General features: G+C 37.4%; 1 protein-coding gene and 1 long non-coding RNA gene across 9 annotated transcripts; one reads left to right on the top strand and one right to left on the bottom strand.

Moving 5' to 3' along the window:
• The first annotated feature begins 3269 nt into the window (after positions 1-3269).
• On the top strand, positions 3270-14650 carry LOC113346383. The gene is made up of 2 exons (XM_026589919.1): positions 3270-3597; positions 13998-14650. Exons 1-2 carry the CDS (start codon positions 3270-3272, stop codon positions 14648-14650), a joined length of 981 nt encoding a protein of 326 aa, XP_026445704.1.
• A 1677-nt stretch (positions 14651-16327) lies between these two features.
• LOC113346291 lies at positions 16328-21163 on the bottom strand. 8 transcript variants are annotated; one of them, XR_003358467.1, is made up of 9 exons: positions 20965-21163; positions 20743-20846; positions 19913-20446; positions 19183-19239; positions 18614-18700; positions 18183-18335; positions 17191-17306; positions 16908-17043; positions 16328-16801 (listed from the first exon to the last, which is right to left on the bottom strand). It is a non-coding gene; the product is annotated as an uncharacterized LOC113346291 (long non-coding RNA). The 8 variants fall into 8 exon arrangements; XR_003358466.1 differs by having other exon boundaries at positions 20743-21162; XR_003358471.1 differs by having other exon boundaries at positions 19913-20025; positions 20135-21151.
• Between the last annotated feature and the right edge of the window lie 228 nt (positions 21164-21391).

Genomic DNA, 21391 nt, shown 5'->3' with positions numbered 1-21391 from the left:
CGAGTGTATTGTGGAGCTAACATTTTGATTCTTATTTTCAAACTCTTTAAGACATCTGTTCTTCCACAAATACCAAGCTGTTATCATTGCCATTGAGATCCAACTTGAAGAATCATGTACTTTCCCCGTATTGTCTGAATGGAACCAAGATTGTATCCAATCTTTATCTTGGATGTTTGGGTTTTGCAAGGGAGAGACATTAACATTCATCCTTAGTCAGATAGATATTGAGTGATCACATTCGAATAGCATATGATTTAAAGTTTCATCAGCTCTTAGGCATCTGGAACAAGTAGGGGTAACTTCACTTTTAATTCTATTAAGCTTCACTTTTGTGGGAATTATTTCCTTAATACATTTCCATATAAAAAATTTTACTTCCCAATTGCTCACATGTAAAAACAGAAGATTTATATTTTAAAACTCTTTAGTTTTCCTTTAAAAAAATGTTTTTTTCCTCATTTCTAACATTAAGTGATGTTTGCTTGAACTCTTTGATTTTATTTTTTTCTTTCTCTCCGGTGGTTGAACTTTATTGTATCTTTTTCTTTTGATCAATATAATAGTAATCTCCCTGACAATTTAGCAGATAGAGTCCGCTTAATGTGTCGAAAAAGATTAGCGAACAAAGATTTATACCCTCTAAAAACATTTTTAATATACACAAAATTGGTTAAAAAGACCAAAATCAACAATTCCTGGGTGAAAAGGACGTTTAGATTTTGATACTATTTAAATGGACACAAATGTAAAAATAGCCAGGATGTAAACAGTTTCATCCTACCCATTTTCAAATACTTTTTCTTATTTTTAATTTCCATCAGGATGCATCCAGTTTCATCCTTAATATTTTTTAGGTTTAAGTCAGGATGAATCCAGTTTTATCCTTACTATTTTTTTAGTATCCATTTCACCCATACTAATTTTTACTTGTCCATTTGAACCATGTTTTAAAAATATTTGGACAAATGACCCATTTTCCGTGATGTGTGTTTCATAAAGGTTAATCTATCATTGCTTTGTTAGTTTTTGGTCATAAAGGTTGTGCTGAGGTGAGAATTTAGATTCTATTTATCTAATCTTGGTACCAATTGGTTTTTTTGTTTTCATACTTGACTTGTATGAATGTATATATGTAGCTAAGAATCTGGGAAAGACTTTACGTGCTTTCCAGACGACACTAAGAGGTACAAAACTACAAATAAATAAATTATTATAAAAATAAAAAATAACTTTAAATAAATATATAAAGGGAAAACATAGTTATTTTAAAATGGTCACGAGTATCCAAGATGATCTATAATGGGGTCGTTTGAGTTTGACTAAAGTCAAGATTAAAAATTGCATGTTCACTCGCATAGTCTGTTCTTGAGAAATTGAAGTACTCTGAGTTTTTTAATCAACATAAAATTTCGAGATTAAAATCATAGTGGATTCTACATCATCAAGCAATTTATCGAGCTAGATTTCCTGGTTTTTTTGATCTGCACCCTTTGTCTCTCTTCGATTCTCCCACTTCAGTATCGTTTTTTTTTGTTTTTTTTTTAATATCTTCTATATCATCCAATGGAAAACCAGCAACCGATCTCCCCAACCAACCACCAGTAACCACCACAACACCCTATTACATCACCTCCTCTCCCATCCATACATATCGCGCCTGAAAAGAAGCACGAATACCCAGTTTTTTCTCTTCATCTGATGGAATGTAATCATACCTCGTCTGAACCTTCTTTCACTTCACCACCCCATGTTTCTCTCGTTAAAAGAAACACCACCTCTTCGTTTTCATCGACATCTTCTTCACCTGCTGATACTTTCACACCATCAACATCTGCTTTACAGAAAGCTCCTAATCATCTAAATATTCTAGAACGAAATATCCAAAAAGGGGTTGAAACTCCCACTCACCATAAACCTCAAACCCTAAAGTCACCATCATCAACTACTTTACAGCGTCCACATCATAAACAGCATAAAGATACTGTGATTTTTCAACTCACTACTAGGATGCAAGATCTCATGTAGAACCACCGTAACCGATGTCTAGCTGCTCTCGTCTTATCTGGAAATTTTATCAAATCAGGACTATACCATGATCTAAAAGATCAATGGCATCCCATTACTGTTGATCAAGTTGACTCTGCTCCAAACTCTGACGCGTTCAAAGTTATACTTACTCATGAGGATGGAAGAAAAAACGATCCTAGAACATGAACCTTGGATTATTGCCGACCAGGTGGTACTTTTCGCAGATTACAGTAAGTTCTTAGCTAACCCTAATAGCGTATTTCTTGCAGCAGTGTTTTCACTACAGGTTCTCCATTTTCCGTCTTATCTAGTGGAAAAGGATACTATTGAATAACTTCTCAAAAACGTGGGAACGGTTTTGGATGTAGATATAAACTCCTCCCCACCCAGAGCTAAGATAAGAATGGACTTGAAGAAACCTTTTCATCCTGGCGTTCTGCTAGATATTAAAGGTTCAACCTGGATCCAGTTTGCTTATGAGTTTTTACCAATGATGTTCTTTAGATGTGGTCTAGTTGGTCACATAGCAAAGGAGTACACCAAATTGCAAAGCACTGACCATGCACTCCAAGATGATGAATATCCTGACTTTCCTTACCACCGTCTGAATAGTAGAATGAGTGCTCTACACCCCCACAAAAAAACTCAGATTACCCCCACCACCTCATCACCCTCACCGCAACCTAAAACATCCTCTTCAACCCAGCAATCTTGCTCGACCAACATCGGAGAACAACAACCTATTACCCATGCCTTTTTCCCACCATCACCACTGTCGTTCTCACCTTCAAAACCCCCAAAACACCAGCACCCAACCGGCCAACCGATGCAACCACCACCACCATCAACAACACCGCCACTAACAACAAAATCATCATCTGCTGCTGAACAAGCTGCAAACCCGATCCCGAATCGCCTGGATCAGGAGATGACTCAACAAGGTCTGAGATGGACCCCCAGTCCCTCAATCAACGACGCAAAATAATGCTACAGTTCCGACACCAGTTACAGTGGCCAGACCTGACAAGGGAAAGGCTGTTGCAAGTGAGGGACAAGAACATTCTATCCATGCAGCACACTCGGAAGAACCTGCAAGCCGTAGGAATGTCTCCACTGACATTCTCATCACCAGATCCCAGAAAGAACAACAGGCCCACAACCCATCAACCCGAACCCATTTTTGTGGTCCAACAAACTTTGGAGTACCCATATCCAGCGTTTCCCACCAACCTACACAGATGGGTCATACTCCACCAGTTATGGGTCAAAGACCGTATTTCCACCAGGCTACGGATTATTATTACACTGGTGTGGGACAACAACCCAATCCAGTTGCATCTGGACAGACACCAGGACTAGGGATCCCTCTTACCAACTTTTTATCTGTTAACTATGCTAGTTTACTGACGAGTTTCCTGCAGAGAGAAGGGGACCAAGTGGATATCAGAGTTACAAAGGTGAATGGATCACCACGTGTAAAAGTTACTACTAGTGTTGCTGAACAACCATCTAGACCACCAAAAAGCCAACCAACTGCACCTGTGGCTAACATTGAGACACCTCAAGGTATCCTCGGTCTACTCCTGTAGCATCTGCACCAACACAACCTCTCAAGACATACAAAAGAAAAGTGCACAAGGAGAGTAACAACCCACTGAGGCACATCGCTATTGCTCCTACACCAGACTTTGCAGCACAACCTCCACCAAAAAATATCCCAAAGTTTAAATCTCTATCTAATCTCAGCAATGAATCTCATAGACCACCAACACCACAGTTCGAGATTCCTACACTTCGAAATAGGAAGCCAAGATCAAACATGTACGTGGGCAGAGCAATTAACCAATCAACCACTACAACAAATGTTCAGCCAGCAATCATCCACCAGGAGAATACACCACCATCTGCACCAAGTTCTTTAGTTACACCAGCATGGCATCTATCTCTGGAAGACGAGACTGAAATCGTTGCAAATGTCACTCCTTTGCGAGTTGTTGGCCCTGACCAACATTTTCCTTCATTATGAATTACCTATCTTGGAATTGTCGAGGCGCTAATAATGCCTTGACAATTCAAAAATTGTGACAACTTACTCGTAATTTCAATCCATGTCTCATTTTTCTATAAGAAACCTTATCATCGACTTCACATATTGATTTTTTGCAAAAATTATTAGGATATGATAAGAGTTTCACTGTTTCTTGTACTGGAAGTAAGGGTGGACTGTGTTTGATATGGAAAGAAAACCTCAATATAACTATCCTAGTGGCTAATCAAAGTTTAATTCACTGTTACATTGATCCTTTACATTCTTCAAACCCTTGGATTTTTACGGGTATCTATGGTCCACCACATCCACAAGCAAGAGGAGATTTTTGGTCTGATTTTAATTCAATCATTCCACAACATCAATTATCGTGGATGCTTATGGGGGATTTCAATGAAATCCTAAATCAATCGGAGAAGAAGGGAGGAAGATTTGTAACACACAATCAGGCACATCTATTCAAATACGTTATCAACACAAATGGGCTTATCGATTTGGGCTTTCAGGGAGATCCGTATATTTGGACAAATAACCAGTTGGGAGAACACAATATCATGGAAAGATTAGATCGTGGACTAAGCAATCAAAAATGTCTCGACCTACACCCACAGATGACTATTCAACACCTTTCCAGAATAGCATCAGACCATGCACCACTTCTGATGAAAGAAGAACACATCAAACAACCGCGTGCCAAAAATTTCAGAATCGAACATCTTTGGTTTTTACATCCACAAATGAAAGAAGTAGTATTACAAGCTTGGAACCAATCATTCTTAGTATCCCCACCAGCGGATGGACGATACGGCTGCAGCGTTACTAGGGTGGAGCAAAGAGCACTTTTGGGCACCTACCAGCGCTCATCAAACAGGCAGAGAATGAAATAAAACAAGCCCAAAACTACTGCGCTACCTTGACTGGCCCAGAACAACATGTTTGGCTGATACATGAGCAGAATCTCTGAAACACACACTCTATGTTATCCAGATGCCACGAGATTTTTTGGAAGCAAAGATCAAGGATTCAATGGCTCCAAGAGGGTGACCAAAACACTACATTTTTCCATACAAAGGAAACAATTCATCAGCGAATAAACCATATCTCGCAACTACAAAATGAACACGGAGTATGGATAACGAAACCAGGAGCTATAAGGAAACTGATTTTGGACTCCTACAGAAAGCAATATGTGGCACCTCCAACAATTATCGATCCTAAACTGTTTAACTGCATCAAACCAAGGTTATCTCCAGCACAATTCCAAAGTTTGACCACACCGGTTACCACAGGAGAAATTGAACATGCCCTAAAATCAATCAGTTTGGAAAAAGCACCAGGACCCGATGGGTTTACAAGTAAGTTCTTCTCTACTTATTGGCCATCAATCAAAACCCAGGTTATAGCAATGATCCACCACTTCTTTCACTATTCCACCCTTGAACACCATTTTAACCATACAAACATCACTTTGATCCCAAAAAACCAAAACCCAATCAAACCAACGGATTTTAGGCCAATTGGGCTATGCGGAGTAGCCTATAAGATCATTGCCAATATCTTAGTTGTCAGAATCAGACCTCTGTTACAATTTATGATAAGCCCTTACCAAAGCGCTTTTATCCCAAACAGAGCAATACATGATAACATAACTATAGCAACAGAGTTTTTCTACCATATTAGAATAACACCGCCTTCAAAAAAACTAAAAATTGCACTGAAATTGGATATTAGGAAAGCTTATGACAGCCTCGACTGGGGGATTCATTCGACTCACTTTTGGAAAAATGGGATTCCCTGCTATCTTCATCGATTACATCATGAACTGCATCACATCCATTTCACACTTTATCAACATTAATGGTACAACGTAAGGGAAAATCAAACCGAAGAGAGGGCTTCGCCAAGGCGACCCATTATCACCGTATATCTTTATTTTATGTGCAGAGGTACTGTCGACAAATTTGGGTGTACTTGAAACACAGGGTTTATTACAAGGGATTAAAATTTCGAAAAAATCTCCACCAATCCTCCACCTGATGTACGCGGATGATTTGTTGATCACCTTCTCCGCTGATAAGGACTCATGCTTAACTCTACAACACATCCTACATTCTTACTCGACCTCGGCAGCGCAATCAATCAACAATGAGAAATCGACGCTGGTCCATCACCCAAAACTGCATCCCGATGAAGTTCGGCGACTACAGAAGCTCTTTAATATCAATACAACCTCCGAGACGCCGACGTACCTTGGCATACAATTTAAAAGAGGAAGAAACACCGCTCATTTGTATGGGGAATTGCTAAACAGAATCGAGAGAAAAGCATATGGATGGATAGCTAAATGCGTGAATCAAGATGGAAGGGTGGTACTCATCAAAACGGCCCTGACTCCGACAGCAAACCATGTTATGCAGGTGCAACAATTACCGGTGGAAATACATGGAAAAATCGACAGAATTACGAGAAATTTCTTCTGGGGTCATGATCAACATACAAAGAAAATGCATCCCATGGGATGGGATAGAATCACCAAGCCACTTGCACTGGGAGGGTTAGGAATCAAGAAAAGTGAAATGCATAATCAAGCACTCTTAGCTAAACGACTGTGGCACCTACAACAACAACCAAATTCAATATGGACCTCAATCTGTTCCCTCAAAGTATTTTGGAGAAATAACTCAATCAATTAGGATCCCAAAACCTCAATCATCAGCCGCCCGCTTTGGAAAAACTTGACTAACTTATCTGTTATTTTGCAGGATCTATGCTTCTCTCAAATTGGAGATGAAAATGATACCACAATAAACCAACTATGGATTCCACACCTACCACACAACATAGTTCAACCACTACCCCACCAACTTCCTTCATCAACCAAAGTTTCACACTTCATCGACCATTCTACCCATACGTGGAACCATAGTCTCATCTTCAATACCTTCACAACACAAGTAGATCACCATATCATCAGTATCCACCTACCAAGAATCCAACAAAAAGACAGGACAGTTTGGCCTTTTTCCAAAGATGGAAACTATGCCACCAAGTCGGGATACATCCAATTCAATATACGACACCAACAACAAACAATCACCCATCAAAACCAAAATCTCAATCACAATCCTGTGAACTTCAAATCAATTTGGAAATTGAAATGTCCACCAAAAATCAGACTTTTCATGTGGAAGGTCACCAACCAAGGTTTGCCAACCTTCAAAAAACTACACCGTTTTAACATTACCAACACCAACATCTGTCCTATTTGCAATTCTCAAAAAGAAACAGAACATCATCTGTTTTTTAACTGCATCAGTACAATTGCAACATGGCAACTCATCATCACACATCTGGCAAGAAGCCCAAACGAAGACGGAGGAAGATGAGCTCATAGCAGAGAACAACAACCACAACAACATCAGCAGGCACTGAACCAAACACCGCGCCCCACAAATATGCAGGAGACACTATCAACTAAATACACACCATCAACTAAACCGCTGTTTGGATTCACAATTTGGCACATTTGGTTAGCCAGAAACTCGAAGGTCTACAAAAACAAACAACAGACTCCGTGACATACATATCAAATTATAAAGGTCATGTTCGAGGAGTATCAGTGGGCACAGGAACATTCGACACCAATCATGGCAAACGCACCTACAACAGAGCGTCATCAACAAACAAGGCCTACAACAAGGACTATCTACGTTGGGTGGACAACACCAGCAATATAATGGGTAAAAATCAACTCAGATGGAGCATCAAAGGGAAATCTGAGATCAGCAGGCGCAGGAATAATAGGCAGAGACAGTAATGGAAATGTTATGACAGCTATGGCGGCACCGTTTGGAATCACAACTTCACTATTGGCAGAAACCTGGGGGTTACTACTTGCGGTTCGTATGGCACATCAATACCAATGGCCACGGATTTGGTTTGAAGTAGACTCACAAGCACTGGTGTCTATACTACAAACCCAACAACCCAGCCATGGTATCTCACAAACATGATACTAGAAATACGAACTCATCTAGCAACCTTTCAAAGCTACAAAATCACTCACACGTTCAGGGAGGCAAACCAAGTTGCAGATGAGCTAGCAAACAAGTCGGTGGAGGATCAAATTCAACAAACAGCACCAGCAACAACAACTTGTTTGGAGCACATTTTCCCAAATTGTATAACGCATATTGTTTTCCTTGATCGAATTAGAACTACGTTCCCCAGAATTGTAACCAACTCCTAATATTATAAATAAAATCAATAAAATACTGGTTACCTTGAAAAAAAAAATAGCTCTTTTAAAATCTTAGAATACCCTTTATAGACTACCATAAATAGATTTTAAACCCTTCAGCTCCACTTTGAAATCAGGAGTCCTCAATCGAGGGTTCTAAAAGAACTCATCGTGGGAAGCTTCCTGCAAAATAATAATTGCCACCACTTTAGTCTTTATTGGTCCGTGTATTAAGTTTCATGTTTCACTGACATGGATTTTACTTTTTTTACTCAATTTTTGTAAGTTCCAAAGTTTTGAGAAAAAAATTCCTTAAGTAGGACCAAAAATTATTAAATTATGTATTTTTGTTATCTGGATTTCAGCAGTAAAGATAATTCCCTTTCACCGTTAGAATATAAGCTCAACTTGTTGTATTGAACTTAGAAGTTTAGAAATTTTGATTGTGAAGTTATTTTTTGTTAAGGTAAGTTTTTGAAATATTTGGTTGATTTTATTCCAGGCAGAAAGCTAAATTTGAGAGATGATGCAAATTTGAAGGAGGAAGAGCAGGACCAACATCAACATCGTATCTTATGAAGCAGAAGCATTAGGGGTTCTTCAAGCACCACAGTAAGCTAAAGAAAATCAACAACTTTACAATTGAAGGAGACTATAAAGTTTTGTTCGACTATCTTGATGGAATCAAATCTCCAAATCTCTTGGAGGAGTAGAGGAGGCGAAGAAGATAGTAAAGACTTACCTAAATTTTTAACTTTTCCATCTTGTTCACAGATCAGCAAATGCAGTCGCTGATAAATTGGTTAAGAAGCAAAAGGAAAATTATGGTATTTTGAATTAGGACACTCTACCTCCCTCATGTATTCATTCCTACTTATCGGCAGATGGGTAAGTCTAATATCCGATCTCACCTGATATTAAATGGCTCTACTAACCTTGTATCTATGGTTACTAAATATCCAAAGATAGCTTCTTATTGAATTCGTAGTTTGCCGAAAGAAAAATACTTAGCGTGAAATCCATAAAAATAAACAAAAGATCGCACGCTTAGCTCGCTGGTTGCCCACCAGTCTTGCACACTAGTAAATAGACCTCTAAATTTAAACTCATTCTACATAAGGCTAAATCACTGGAACTGCTAGCGTCCGGGTTGTACCGACAGATAGAATGGTGGAACCCAAACCCGCCCTACAGAAGTAGACGTTGGGCGGGCTCATGTCCCTGCCATTTTGTCTCTGTCGGTACAAATCATTTTCGTAAACCCACAATGCAGCTTCCAGCTGCCCCTCAAAACAAAAACCTCTCACTCTCTCATCGAATCTCTCGGTTCCTACAAGGATGAGAATCTGAATCGTACGAGAGAGACCCTAATTTCCCCAAATGACTAATTTGATTGGGCATTTGCAATTCATCACCTTCATTTTATTCTCTCGATTCTCCAGCTTCAAGGATAAAATCATTATCCAGAACCAGAAGGAAAGCATAAACCCTAACTTTGTAAGAAATTAGAAGCTGAATTTGAAGAAGATTGTCAAGCCTTCCAGAAGATCTCTACCCAGACATACTTGTAAGGGTACCAGCGGAATCATTACTTGCATGTAAGTGCGTTTGCAGGAATTGGTATGCCCTAATTTCTACCTCTGAATTTGTTAGATTGCACCTTCATCTTACTGCCCAGAAAAACAACCCTATTATCTTGCTTGAAGGTTCATCCCGTGGTATCCAGAGTGTAAACTACTCTTTAGGTTACGATTCATCAGTGTGTGAAATTGAAGAAATGTATTATTATGTTCATTCAATCATTCAGATTATTATGTTCGATTGTTGAGTTCATGTAATGGTCTCGTTTGCATACAGTTGTCTGAGTTTGATGGTGATAGGGATTTTCTTTGTCTTTGGAATCCAGTCACAAGAGAATACAATGAAATGCCCAAGTCGCCGAATAAATTTAAGGGGAAATTAGGATCAGGCCCAACCCATGGATAACCCATAATATGAGGCCCTTAATTAAAAAAAGTTTAAATCTAGGCCCCGAGTTTTTAAAAGACCTTGATACCCTTATGCATATTGTCAAGCCCATAATTAAATAAAATTTAAATCTAGGCCCAAAATTATTAAATCTAGGCTCGAAATTATTAAAATACAGTGCGAAGGTGTAAACAGAAGTTACACATGCATATGGCATGTGTAACCAGAAGTTACACATCCTTATGATATGTGTAATGCAAAGTTACACTTGTATATATATGCAAATAAATAGACATCAAAAAAAAAACACAAAAAAAAAGTTATTACTTTAATATTCATTTACAATAATTTCTTAGCATGTGTAACTAGAAGTTACACACGCATCTGTTTAGTGTAATTGAGAGTTACATATGTGTCTATCTAGTGTAACTGAGAGTTACACATGCATCTGACTTGTGTATTCAGCGTCAACTCCAGTTCCAGCGAGACCATTACCACGTTTAAGCAATTAGCTTTTATGAAGTTATCTAAAACCTGAAATATAACAACAAGCAATCAGTATGTATACGATTAAAATGAACAGTACATAAAACAATGTATATTTCAGTTTCACAAGCATCTGACTAGTGTAGCTAGCGGTTACACATGCATCTGAATTGTGTAACTGAGAGTTACACATGCATATAACATGTGTAACTAGGAGATACACATTCATCTGGCTAGTGTAGCTAGCAGTTACACATGCATATGACTAGTGTAACTAAGAGTTACACATACATATTGATATGTGTACCCAAAATCAGTATGTGTAAGTAAAAGTTACACATCTAATTAACATGTGTAACTTGCAGATACACATGCATCTGAATTATGTAAGTAGGAGTTACACATGCATCTGACTTAGATATGTAAACATAAAATCAGCAAATCCATCTCTAAATGAATAACACTAGCAAAAACGAGAGGTGACTATCAAGCAATTACCAGTCATAAAATAATACAGTTAACCTTGCAAGTGAATGAGAAGCTCTTAATTAAGATATCACTGCTTCAGCAGAAAGACGTTGTTAGCACTGTATTAACAGAAAGACGTTTTACAGCGCTAGTCTAGATGTACCTAAGCCATTTTCATATTATCGATGACAAAGGACATTTTAAGCAACAGAAAGTAAAGCTTCAGACAGTAATTATACTGGCAGAATAATAGAAACACCTGGGAACCTTGTGCTAGCACATTAATATCGCAAAAAATGATCACACAACTGATTCAGCAGGGTATAGATATGAACCCAGGAAAACAAAATGCATGTGTAATCAGTAGTTACACATGTAAACAATAGTTACACATGCATATTAGCATAAGTTACACATACAATCATCATGTGTAACTAGAAATTACACATCTAATTATTATGTGTAACTATAAGTATAACCTGCATCTAATTAGTCTAATCTGCATCCACTACTACTCCCTACTACTAGGACTTGATGTTCTTTTCTCAATTTCATAAATATAACCACTATAACATATCCCATCAAATTAGCATGTGTAACTATAAGTTACATATGCATATCCCATCAAATTAGCATGTGTAACTATAAGTTACACATCTAATTTGCATGTGTAACTAGTAGATACACATTTATTTGGCTTGTGTACCTAGAAGTTACATATTTAATTAGCATGTGTAAATACTAGTTACACATCCATAGTCTACCAATGCTAGTTAAACACGCAGACTGTCACGTAGAGTACACATAGCTGCAAACTGATAAACAAGGATATGGTTATAGAAATCACATGATATCCTTCTCAGAGTCGATAAAAGATGAGATTATAGATGGCTAACATATTTAAAACATGATGTGCATAAAAATATATTTCATACCAAAACACCACCACTAAGACAAACAGAATGTAAAGTAGATCCAACTTACAGTGTCTAACACAGCTCCAACATCCATACCAAACCTCTAAAGCTTCATACAAAAACACCACCACTAACTCCAAATACAAATTATCCATACTAAACCTCTTAGCTTCATACCAAAACACCACCACTAACTAGAAATTACACGAAGATAAGACCTTGGGTGTTTTGGAAGTAATGTCTCAATAATGGGGGGAGGAAAGTTCCTGCAATTGCTTTTGTCTCAACAATTGGGTGCTTTTGTTTGCTTAGCATGTGTAATTAGGAGTTATACATGCACCTGACTAGTGTAACTGAGAATTACACATCCATATATGACATGTGTATCCAGCAGTTCAATGAAAACACATATGTAACTATAAGCTACACATTCAATTAGCATGTGTAACTCCTAATTACACATGTGTATACGCAAATTATACATGTGTATACGCAAGTTACACATGAAATTTGGATGTGTAGACGCAAGTTACACATGTTGTGCATCAGAATTCTAAGACTCATACACTTGCACAGTAATTTCTAAGTATCAAACTATCCATACACATTAATGAAACAACACAGAACATGTCGTATTGCTATAAATTTGTACACATAATACAAAATTAATGAAACAACACAAAACATGTCATATTGCTATAAATTTGTACACAAAATACATCTATTCATAAAAAATGTTGAAAATAAAGCAAGTTATGTCAAATAAGAAAGAAAGAATCAGCTTACTTACCACTGACTTCAGATCCTCCTCCAAAACTTCTCCAATACCACCAACTCAACCACTACAACCTCCTCATCTTCCACCAGAACCTGCATATCCACCACCAACACTGCCACAGATTCATCAATCAAACGATGTGTAGGCGAGATAAGCAAAATAAAAACAAAAACAAGTCAACAACAACAACAAAAACAACAGAAACAACAATATCCTAAACGCATACCTAGATTTAAAACTTGTTGATTCAATTAAAAACGAGAGAAATCTTATTGATTTTCAGATATTTTCTCGTACGACCAATTCATTTCTGCTGCTGTTGAAGATCTTCTTAGTTCCATTGTTGAATCTGCATAAAAAGTAAGTAATTAGGGTTAAAACTACATTAAAGATCTTCGATTGATTCAAAAAAAAATCAGGTTCTTCTTCTTCTCATATATGAACAGAATCAATCAAAATAAAAATCAAAAACCTAATCGAATTAATCGAACTAAGAAAAGTAAGAATGATGAACCTAATCGGAAATGATTTCTGCTGCTTCGAATCGACTGAAACTTAGATTCGATTCAAAATCTTCAAAAAAAACAGTCGATCCAACGAAAACCTAACCTGATGCAGCTTAAAAACTAACTAAAACCTAGATTCAAATGAAATCGATTGAATGATTGATTCGTATTTGAAGATTAACTGATGATCAGCTGCAAAAACTACTGGATCGATTCGTCTTCTTCTTCTTCACAGATCTGAAATGCTGGAGCCGAGAGAGAAAGAGATGGAGAAGAAAGAGAAAGAGAATGAAGAAATGAAATATCTTCTGATATATTCCTCTTGTATATATACTAAAGGGTAGTGTTGCCATTATTAAAATTCATAATAATTAATTATGGGCCAGATCTGAAGAAAATTTGATGTTTTGGGCCTAGTAATATCATTTTCTGAAAGTATGGAGTTGACAATATATGATCCATTTAGTGGGGCTTCTATATATTGAACCCATATAGTAGGGGGTTCTAGTATTTTTCACTAAATTTAATGATTGCATTTTTTGCATACATGATTTAGTCTATGATCACAAAAATGATGATTACAAGTTCGCATTGGGTGTAGAACTTCGTGGAAGCATAGGTAGTACTCTAATTCAAGTCTACACGTTATCATCAAATTCCTGGAAAACCGAGAAAACCATGCCTTATTGGTTTTGTCAGCAAACAGCTGGGGTGCTGGTTAATGGAGACCTTCACTGGTTAGTGATGGCTCAATCCGACTTTACCTTACTCTCTCTGGATATCAGCGACGAGATTTTTAACGAAATGCAACTACCAGAAGAGCTTTTGGAGAAGGATGAAGATATGTCTATGGTTTTGGGAGTGTTGGAAGGGTCACTTTGTGCACTTGTCAGCTCATACATTAATGATGTGAAGATTGGTTATGAAGTATGGGAGATGCTGGATTATGGTGTTCAAGAATCTTGGACTAAGCTTCATGTCATTGCCCATGAGAGTATTATCAGCGCCAATCATTATTTTAGGCTCGTGTGGTCTTCAAAGAATGGAGATATTCTACTCTTGAGTCGCAGGAGCCTAGTTTTGTATGATCCAAAACATGGAAGTGCTAGAGAAATAAAAATCAATGCTAGATTCTTGGACACTGACAGTTATTTTGAAAGCTTAGTTTCTCTGAACTCTGGTACTTATGTGGGGACAGAAGACGACTGAAGAATCAATAGAATACTGAAGAAGAAGAAGCTTTAGAAGAAAAACAGGTGAATCTGTTATTCTGTTCTTATTCTTGTTATTGATATATATATATATATATATATGATATATCCATGCAGTACTTTTAGTGTATTGTTGAATTGAAGTTTGAGTTTATAAAGTTACGACGCTGCATTCGGTTCCCATATTCTGAGTCTTAGTAACTCAATATATGCAATGTTATTGGAATGAATTGGAAATATCTAATTTCTTCCCTTTGTAACCTTTGTTACTTTGAATTGTCTATGGTCAGTGGGGCTCTGAAATTGGATAGGCATCTCAGTTTCATTATCTTTCGTCTTCTTCTGTGTTTGTTTCTTTTCCGAATTAGCAACCTTCCCATGACATATCTATTAGTGAATTGGGCCATCAAATGACCGAAGTTATGAAAGTAAACAGTCCTGGGGTGGGATATTTTGTACTAAGCAGTACAGTATATGTAAAATCTCAAACTCTAAATTTGTGGTTTAGGACAAGATTTAGTTATTGTTTAGATAGAAAGTTTGTTGTGTGCCTGGACTCTCGATACCTGTACTGCAGCCGAGTTCTTGAAGGTGTTAGATGTCTCTTTAAAAAATGTTGCTTAAATAGCTTTGGTCATAGAGGAACAATCTAGAATTAAATTGTTCTTTGAACATTAAATTAGATTTGTATCAAGTGGCTATTGCTCTGGTCATCATAACTTCCTTGTTTCTGAATTCTTTAAACATGAAAAAAAAAAAAAATTGTCAGAGAAGAAAGTTGATGCACTAGAAGTGATTCTTGAAGGTCTTGGATTGTTACTCTTGGTCATTTTTGTTTTACTGAGGTCTTGTAGGATTTTGATTGTCATTTATTAGCTTTGAATAACTTGTTATTTTGTCATTCCAACAAAACTTACAGAAGCAAATGTGAATATTATACTTTTGATGACTTACAGAAGAGCATAATCATAGGAGAAAAATCTCTGTAGTGTTGATGGATAGGATTGGAGAACTTCAGGCAGGTGGTGAAGTCCATATCTAGTTTATACAGTACTTATACCTGGAAAGAAGTGTTGACGAGATTGATACTCCCGTCTTCCTACTCCTCCACAACTGATACCATCTCTCCGCCACCTCTTCTACACAATTTTTTTAGCCTGTACCTTGTTTTGAATTTCTGTTGTGTTAGGAGAACTTGATCTAACATTACAGTATGAATTGCTCATTTTGTACCTCAACTCCAGCACTGACGTTCGTCTTTGTTTCTCTTTTATTAGACAGACTACCCCAAGTAAACATCTTCGCATTTTAGCACAATAAGCTGTCATATGACATGTTGCAGTTTTATGTTCAGAAAGCTGAAACCGTGTGACTTTGAAGCTTGCTACCAAATGATAAACGGGGGAAGTTCAAAAGCGGCCATCAAAACAGCAAAAACGGTTGCCGCAGAAAGAATGACTGTCCAGGAAATCAGAAAATGTCTTTTCTTTACCTAGTAATGGTTGGCGTCTTTTGATGGGTTCTAAAGGAGCTTGGTTTTGTTGGTGGTTACTCATTCATGCCTGTTTAACCCTTGCACCAGTGTGACGGCAATGCCACCCTTTTCCCTGGTAGTCTAAACTTTTGTCTTTCTTTTTAATGTCATGCTTGTGGTTTAACACTTTAACCGAAGTTGTAGAACATCAACATGTAATATTATATATCAAATTTGATTATTTAAGCATAAAGTAAAACAACAGCCATGTGTAAGTCCTGCATTTGATTAAGGTCACATTCTACATAAGCACCCAACAATACCAAGACTCCAGAAATTTTTATCTTCTTACCAACACTTGCCTAGCTGTAAGCCTGGCTTATTCACTGGCGCAGAATCTCAAACCCAATACCAGCGACACCAGAGGCTAATTGAGAAGGCATTTCAGGGTTTCTATGAACACCAAATAATTCGTAAGGCTTTTCCTGCACTCGAGAACCCAGGCAGCGGACAGTCACTCTAATCTCAGTGAACTCCTCTTTCCCACGAGTCCCATTTAAATATGCATCTTGAGCATGTCTGCCAGAGCCAGAGGGTCCATTAAAAGTTGCAATTTGCTTTGCCCCATCCTTGTTGCTAACCCTCATGGCCGCATCCCTAAGATCAACGCCAACCCTGACATTGCAAAATGAGATGACATCAGTGATCATAAACTTTTTAAAATATAACACACTTCTAAATAAAAGCCTGGGAAATTTGAAAATAGAGAAACTAGAGGTACCTCTTCTCAGAAGAAGCATTAGGTGCCACCTGTGTGTTTGACGAAGTCGAACACTGAACTGATCCCTGCTTTGCCTCTCTGGATGAGTTTTGATTAACTCTGTTATCTCTGACATTACGAAACTCTCTGCTGGTTCCTGCATCTAGTCAGAATCCGGTCGAACGGTTAAGTCCCAGGTAATCCATTCTAGCATATAAGAGGCCTCTAAATTGTGAAACAAAATGACATACTCTTTCGCACAATGATAAATGTCTCAACATGGCTTTCGTTAAAATATCATTACATTTTGATTTCTAGGTGCTGCAAACATCAGTCCTTCAGAAGAGACCAAAAGCTCCTAGTCCTGTGTGTTCTCTCAATTTTCTAGCCAACAGATTAACCATTCTGACTCACCGAATCCTGATAAGACAAGCGAGTCACCAAAAAAGAAGGTAAGCGCAGATGACAGCCAAAACACCAGACACAAGACACTAACTAGAACAACCTGGGACCTAAAGATCATAACCGGTAAATTTACAATGCATACCACACAACAGAAACAGAGATAGGGGAACATAAGAGTAGTGAACATAACACTTCAAGGGGGATATACAATCATATACTTGCACCGGGTGATAAATCTATTCAGGTGGATCTTTTATACACAAGAAATCAAGGAGCATGTTAAATTAAAATGAAGCTTGTATTTGCAATAACGAGATGTGTGTTGTGTTTTTCCCCTGCCAAAAGATTTATTTAGTGTAGCTACAGTATGATTGAACCCATGCTTGTCAAATACTCAGATGCATTCTACAGTATGACTACAGCAGACAGATAGATGACATAATTGTTGATGGCAGATACTAATTTTGTGTCAGCAAAGCAAGGACTTTAGTAACATGGAGGTAAATGTGAAAGGTTGTTAAGATATCTGATTCTCCTCCACACTTGAACAACTTTTAGCGGCAGAAACAAGTTCAGTTCAGTTATAGGTGGCTCTTATTAATACACCCTTTCTTCAAACATACTGAATCAAAAAGTTATTTCTATTCTAGCCTTTTTAGGGTTCTCCTTCAACTTTAAAGGTGTGCTCTGGATCAACTTTAATGACTGGATAGATGCAGTATATAAATTCCAACACAATCAAATGACAATTGGATCTGACGAGGTGATGTGAAAAGCCAGATTTTCAAGTTCAGAACAACTTTTAATATGATAGAACCGTTAGATGGTAAAACATTGTGCAAGAAATCTCAACCATATAAAGAAATATTGCGAAGGAAAGAATAGCAATACCAGACTGAGGCCGTAACTGTAGGGTAGCATTGAAACTGGAAATAAAGTGCAATGCAATATCAGTTGCCTGGCCTGCCAGGAGCGATTGCTTTGCAGCTATTAGCGATCAATAATGACGTTTTATGGTATGTCTTTTGCATATATTGGTCCATGCTGAAATCAAATTAATTTCACACCGAGTATTAGACAAGTCAGAGATGCTAATAACAATTAAAGAAGCATAAACATCATTTTTTTCCCAGGATAACAATCGCATTCATTGAGATCATCCAGAAGAAAGGGAAACATCATTCAAATGGCAAATCTATATTTTTTTCCCAGGATAACAATACCATTCAGGATTCAATATCAAAATTGACAATCAATTCCATTTCCCGGGCATGAAAAGTATCAGCAGGGAGGAGATTGGAAAGAAAGGGCAGCAAAGATACCTTATTCACATTAAGAAAATTGAGGGAACGAACACCACGCCTTGTATCGGCATCATCTAAGACATCATCATGAAGAAGACTTGCCACCTAGCTTACAGGATAACGAAGTTTAAATATTCATGTGAAGAAAAAAAAAACAAATAATGAGTAAGTGACAAATGATAGAAGGAAGCATCATGGAGGACTTCGGTGCGAATGGAAGACAGGATTGTTCATTTCAAGAACGGTAAAAATAAAAAGATGTTCAACCAACTTGAGGTCCAGTCCACAGTTGTGTTCCATCTACTGGAGAGAAAAGTTTAAAGAATAGGCTTTTTCTTAAATACCATCAACCTTACTAACAAATATGACATACCTAAGCCCAGGATTAGTAAAATCATATTCTAATGTCATCTTCAACGGCGTGAAAGCCATAATTTAATTTCCTCAGATAAGTCAAGCATTACAAACAGTTAAAACTTAAACGTTAGCATGATCCATCCAATATGTACCAATTTCACCAAAGGTTTCACGCACCAACCAGGGTGAAATTTAAATTCTCACATAATCTGTTACGCTAAAGAACTCACATGGACCATCTCGATAATCTCAGCAATACACTGCTGTGCTGCCTCATACGGAGTTCACTGAAAAAATAGACCACGACATCAGGAACAGATCCAGGTAGCGACAAATTCAGTGCTGATGGACCAAACCTAACTTATTCTTTTAAGAAAGGAAAAAAAAAAACTCATACCAGCACCAACAATGGTATACTTCTATACCAATACATATTGGGACCTTTCTTATTGTGGGTCTTTGGGTTCTAACGTGTTAGTACACTACTTCCTTAAGAAGGAAAAATCCACATGTGATAGCACTGGCAGGTATCTCTCTTCACATGTACAGCAATCTCTCTTTCTTTATGGCATTTAAATTAATGTGTGAGCTAATATGGTCCAGGTAAAATCTTATAATAAGGAAAGAGATAACAACCAGTACTCAGGTAAACGATAGATAAACTAAAATATAATTCTTCTTATAAACTTGTAGTTCCATTGACTACCCATTGTAGTTAATCATTAATGCAATTCCTATAATTTTCAAATCGGCTGTATTCACATACTTAAATGTAGTATTCCACTAAGATAACATAGAAGATTAATCAAAGAAGCATCTCAATGGTTTCACAATGGAAACACAACTATGTTGTAAATATATATTATTAATTTATTACATGTTTTAGCCGATCAAAAAGGATAACAAATTAAGAGTAGTTAGAAGATTTCAGTACGGGTAAAATAAAATTACAAAACCTACCTCGACCAAAGAACCTCCACCTTGCTGGAACCACTGGGGATTCCCATATGAAGTATCAACTCCACTGAAAACCTAGCCATTCAGAAGAACCATCATCCCCATTACTAACAGACCTGATTAAGTAACTCCATGGTGTTGTTAGTTCATCCTTCGAATATTTAATAAAGAAAAAAGAGTTATTAACTAAGGACCGTAATAAATATAGTGAAGTTACCCATTTACCTGACGTGCATAGGACTAAACATTTAGGCTCCAAACAAACAAAACAACTGTTTCTAGGTCACCTCTAGTTAAGCCCTCAACATCAAATAGTTGGTTACACAGTCCCAATCAGTTAGATATAGGGAAACTAGTCCACTAGTGAAACACAATACAAATCAGTAAAAGGAAAAAGGAATTGAATCGAACACCTTGCCTGTATTCCATTCCGATTAAGGTGTTTAACAACAACATCCAACTTCTCAGTTCTCACAATCATCATCATACTCATCATCACCACCAGACCACCACCCCCACCACCACCATTAGTATTAACTTAACAACACCAAAATCAATACAAAAACACAACCAAATTATTAATCAGAAACCACGAAGAAAATGATCGATAGAGAGAGATTCAAATAGATCAAAACCAAAAAGTTTTAATTAGCAACAACAATGATTACAGGAGCATAAGTTCTCAGCAACAACAAAATCACCACGAGCTCAACATCGAGTATTGAGCAGTGATATAACAAGCAACACCGAATATTGGCCTAACCAAATGCAATTTAAACTCTACCGACACTTCTCAGCTATTATAACCAGATTTAATTGGAACAGAAACTCACCTTTCAAGCAATTCAATTTCAGAACTCAAACGTACTCAATTGTCTCAAAATTAATTCAAACGCCTTAAGCTCAATCTCAACCAATCGCAAAGAAAATCCCAAATCTGATGCAGAAATTTCAGTAAATGAAAGATTTCTAATAGAAGATGAAACTTTGGGGCTAAACGTATTCATATAACAACTTCCTATCATCAGAAACCCTAGCTTCTACATTCCTCTCACCTAAAATTTTATTTCTTGGTGAAGGAGCACCGATTTTTGAAGCAGTAGAGATTGTTCGAGGAAGACAAAACCCAGAAACAGTTTAAGAGAAGAGGAGAGCGGGATACGAGAGTAGCAGCAGCAGAAGAAACTACCGCCAAAGAAGAATTAGTTTCCCTTGTATAAATTTAGTGCAAGAGGTTACACCATGTTTGTTTACTCCTGACTCATCTGAGTCGTCTGGATCTGAATCATCTGGATCTGAGTGAAATCACCTGACTCATCTGGATCTGAGTCGATATGTTTGTTTTGAGTCAGATCTGACTCATCTGACTCGGGAATAAGTGAGTCAGTGGTTTGGTCCCATGAGTCAGGGGTATTTTGTTACCTGACTCAAATGAGTCCGAGTCAGGGGTTATGTCTGAGTCAAAGGTCGAGTCAGATCTGA

This window comes from Papaver somniferum, unplaced genomic scaffold (assembly GCF_003573695.1).
Source record: "Papaver somniferum cultivar HN1 unplaced genomic scaffold, ASM357369v1 unplaced-scaffold_99, whole genome shotgun sequence".
In the NCBI taxonomy this organism is placed as follows: domain Eukaryota; kingdom Viridiplantae; phylum Streptophyta; class Magnoliopsida; order Ranunculales; family Papaveraceae; genus Papaver; species Papaver somniferum.
Note: the sequence above shows the minus strand (reverse complement) of the source record. Positions and strands in the feature narration are given on the sequence as shown.

What these genes read in the sequence shown, in the direction of transcription:
- LOC113346383 (XM_026589919.1), top strand. Translation starts at nt 3,270, where the DNA reads ATGGGTCATACTCCACCAGTTATGGGTCAAAGACCGTATTTCCACCAG. An exon ending in TAACATTGAGACACCTCAAG is followed by an intron (nt 3,598 to 13,997) that starts GTATCCTCGGTC and finishes TACATGATTTAG; the next exon opens with TCTATGATCACAAAAATGAT.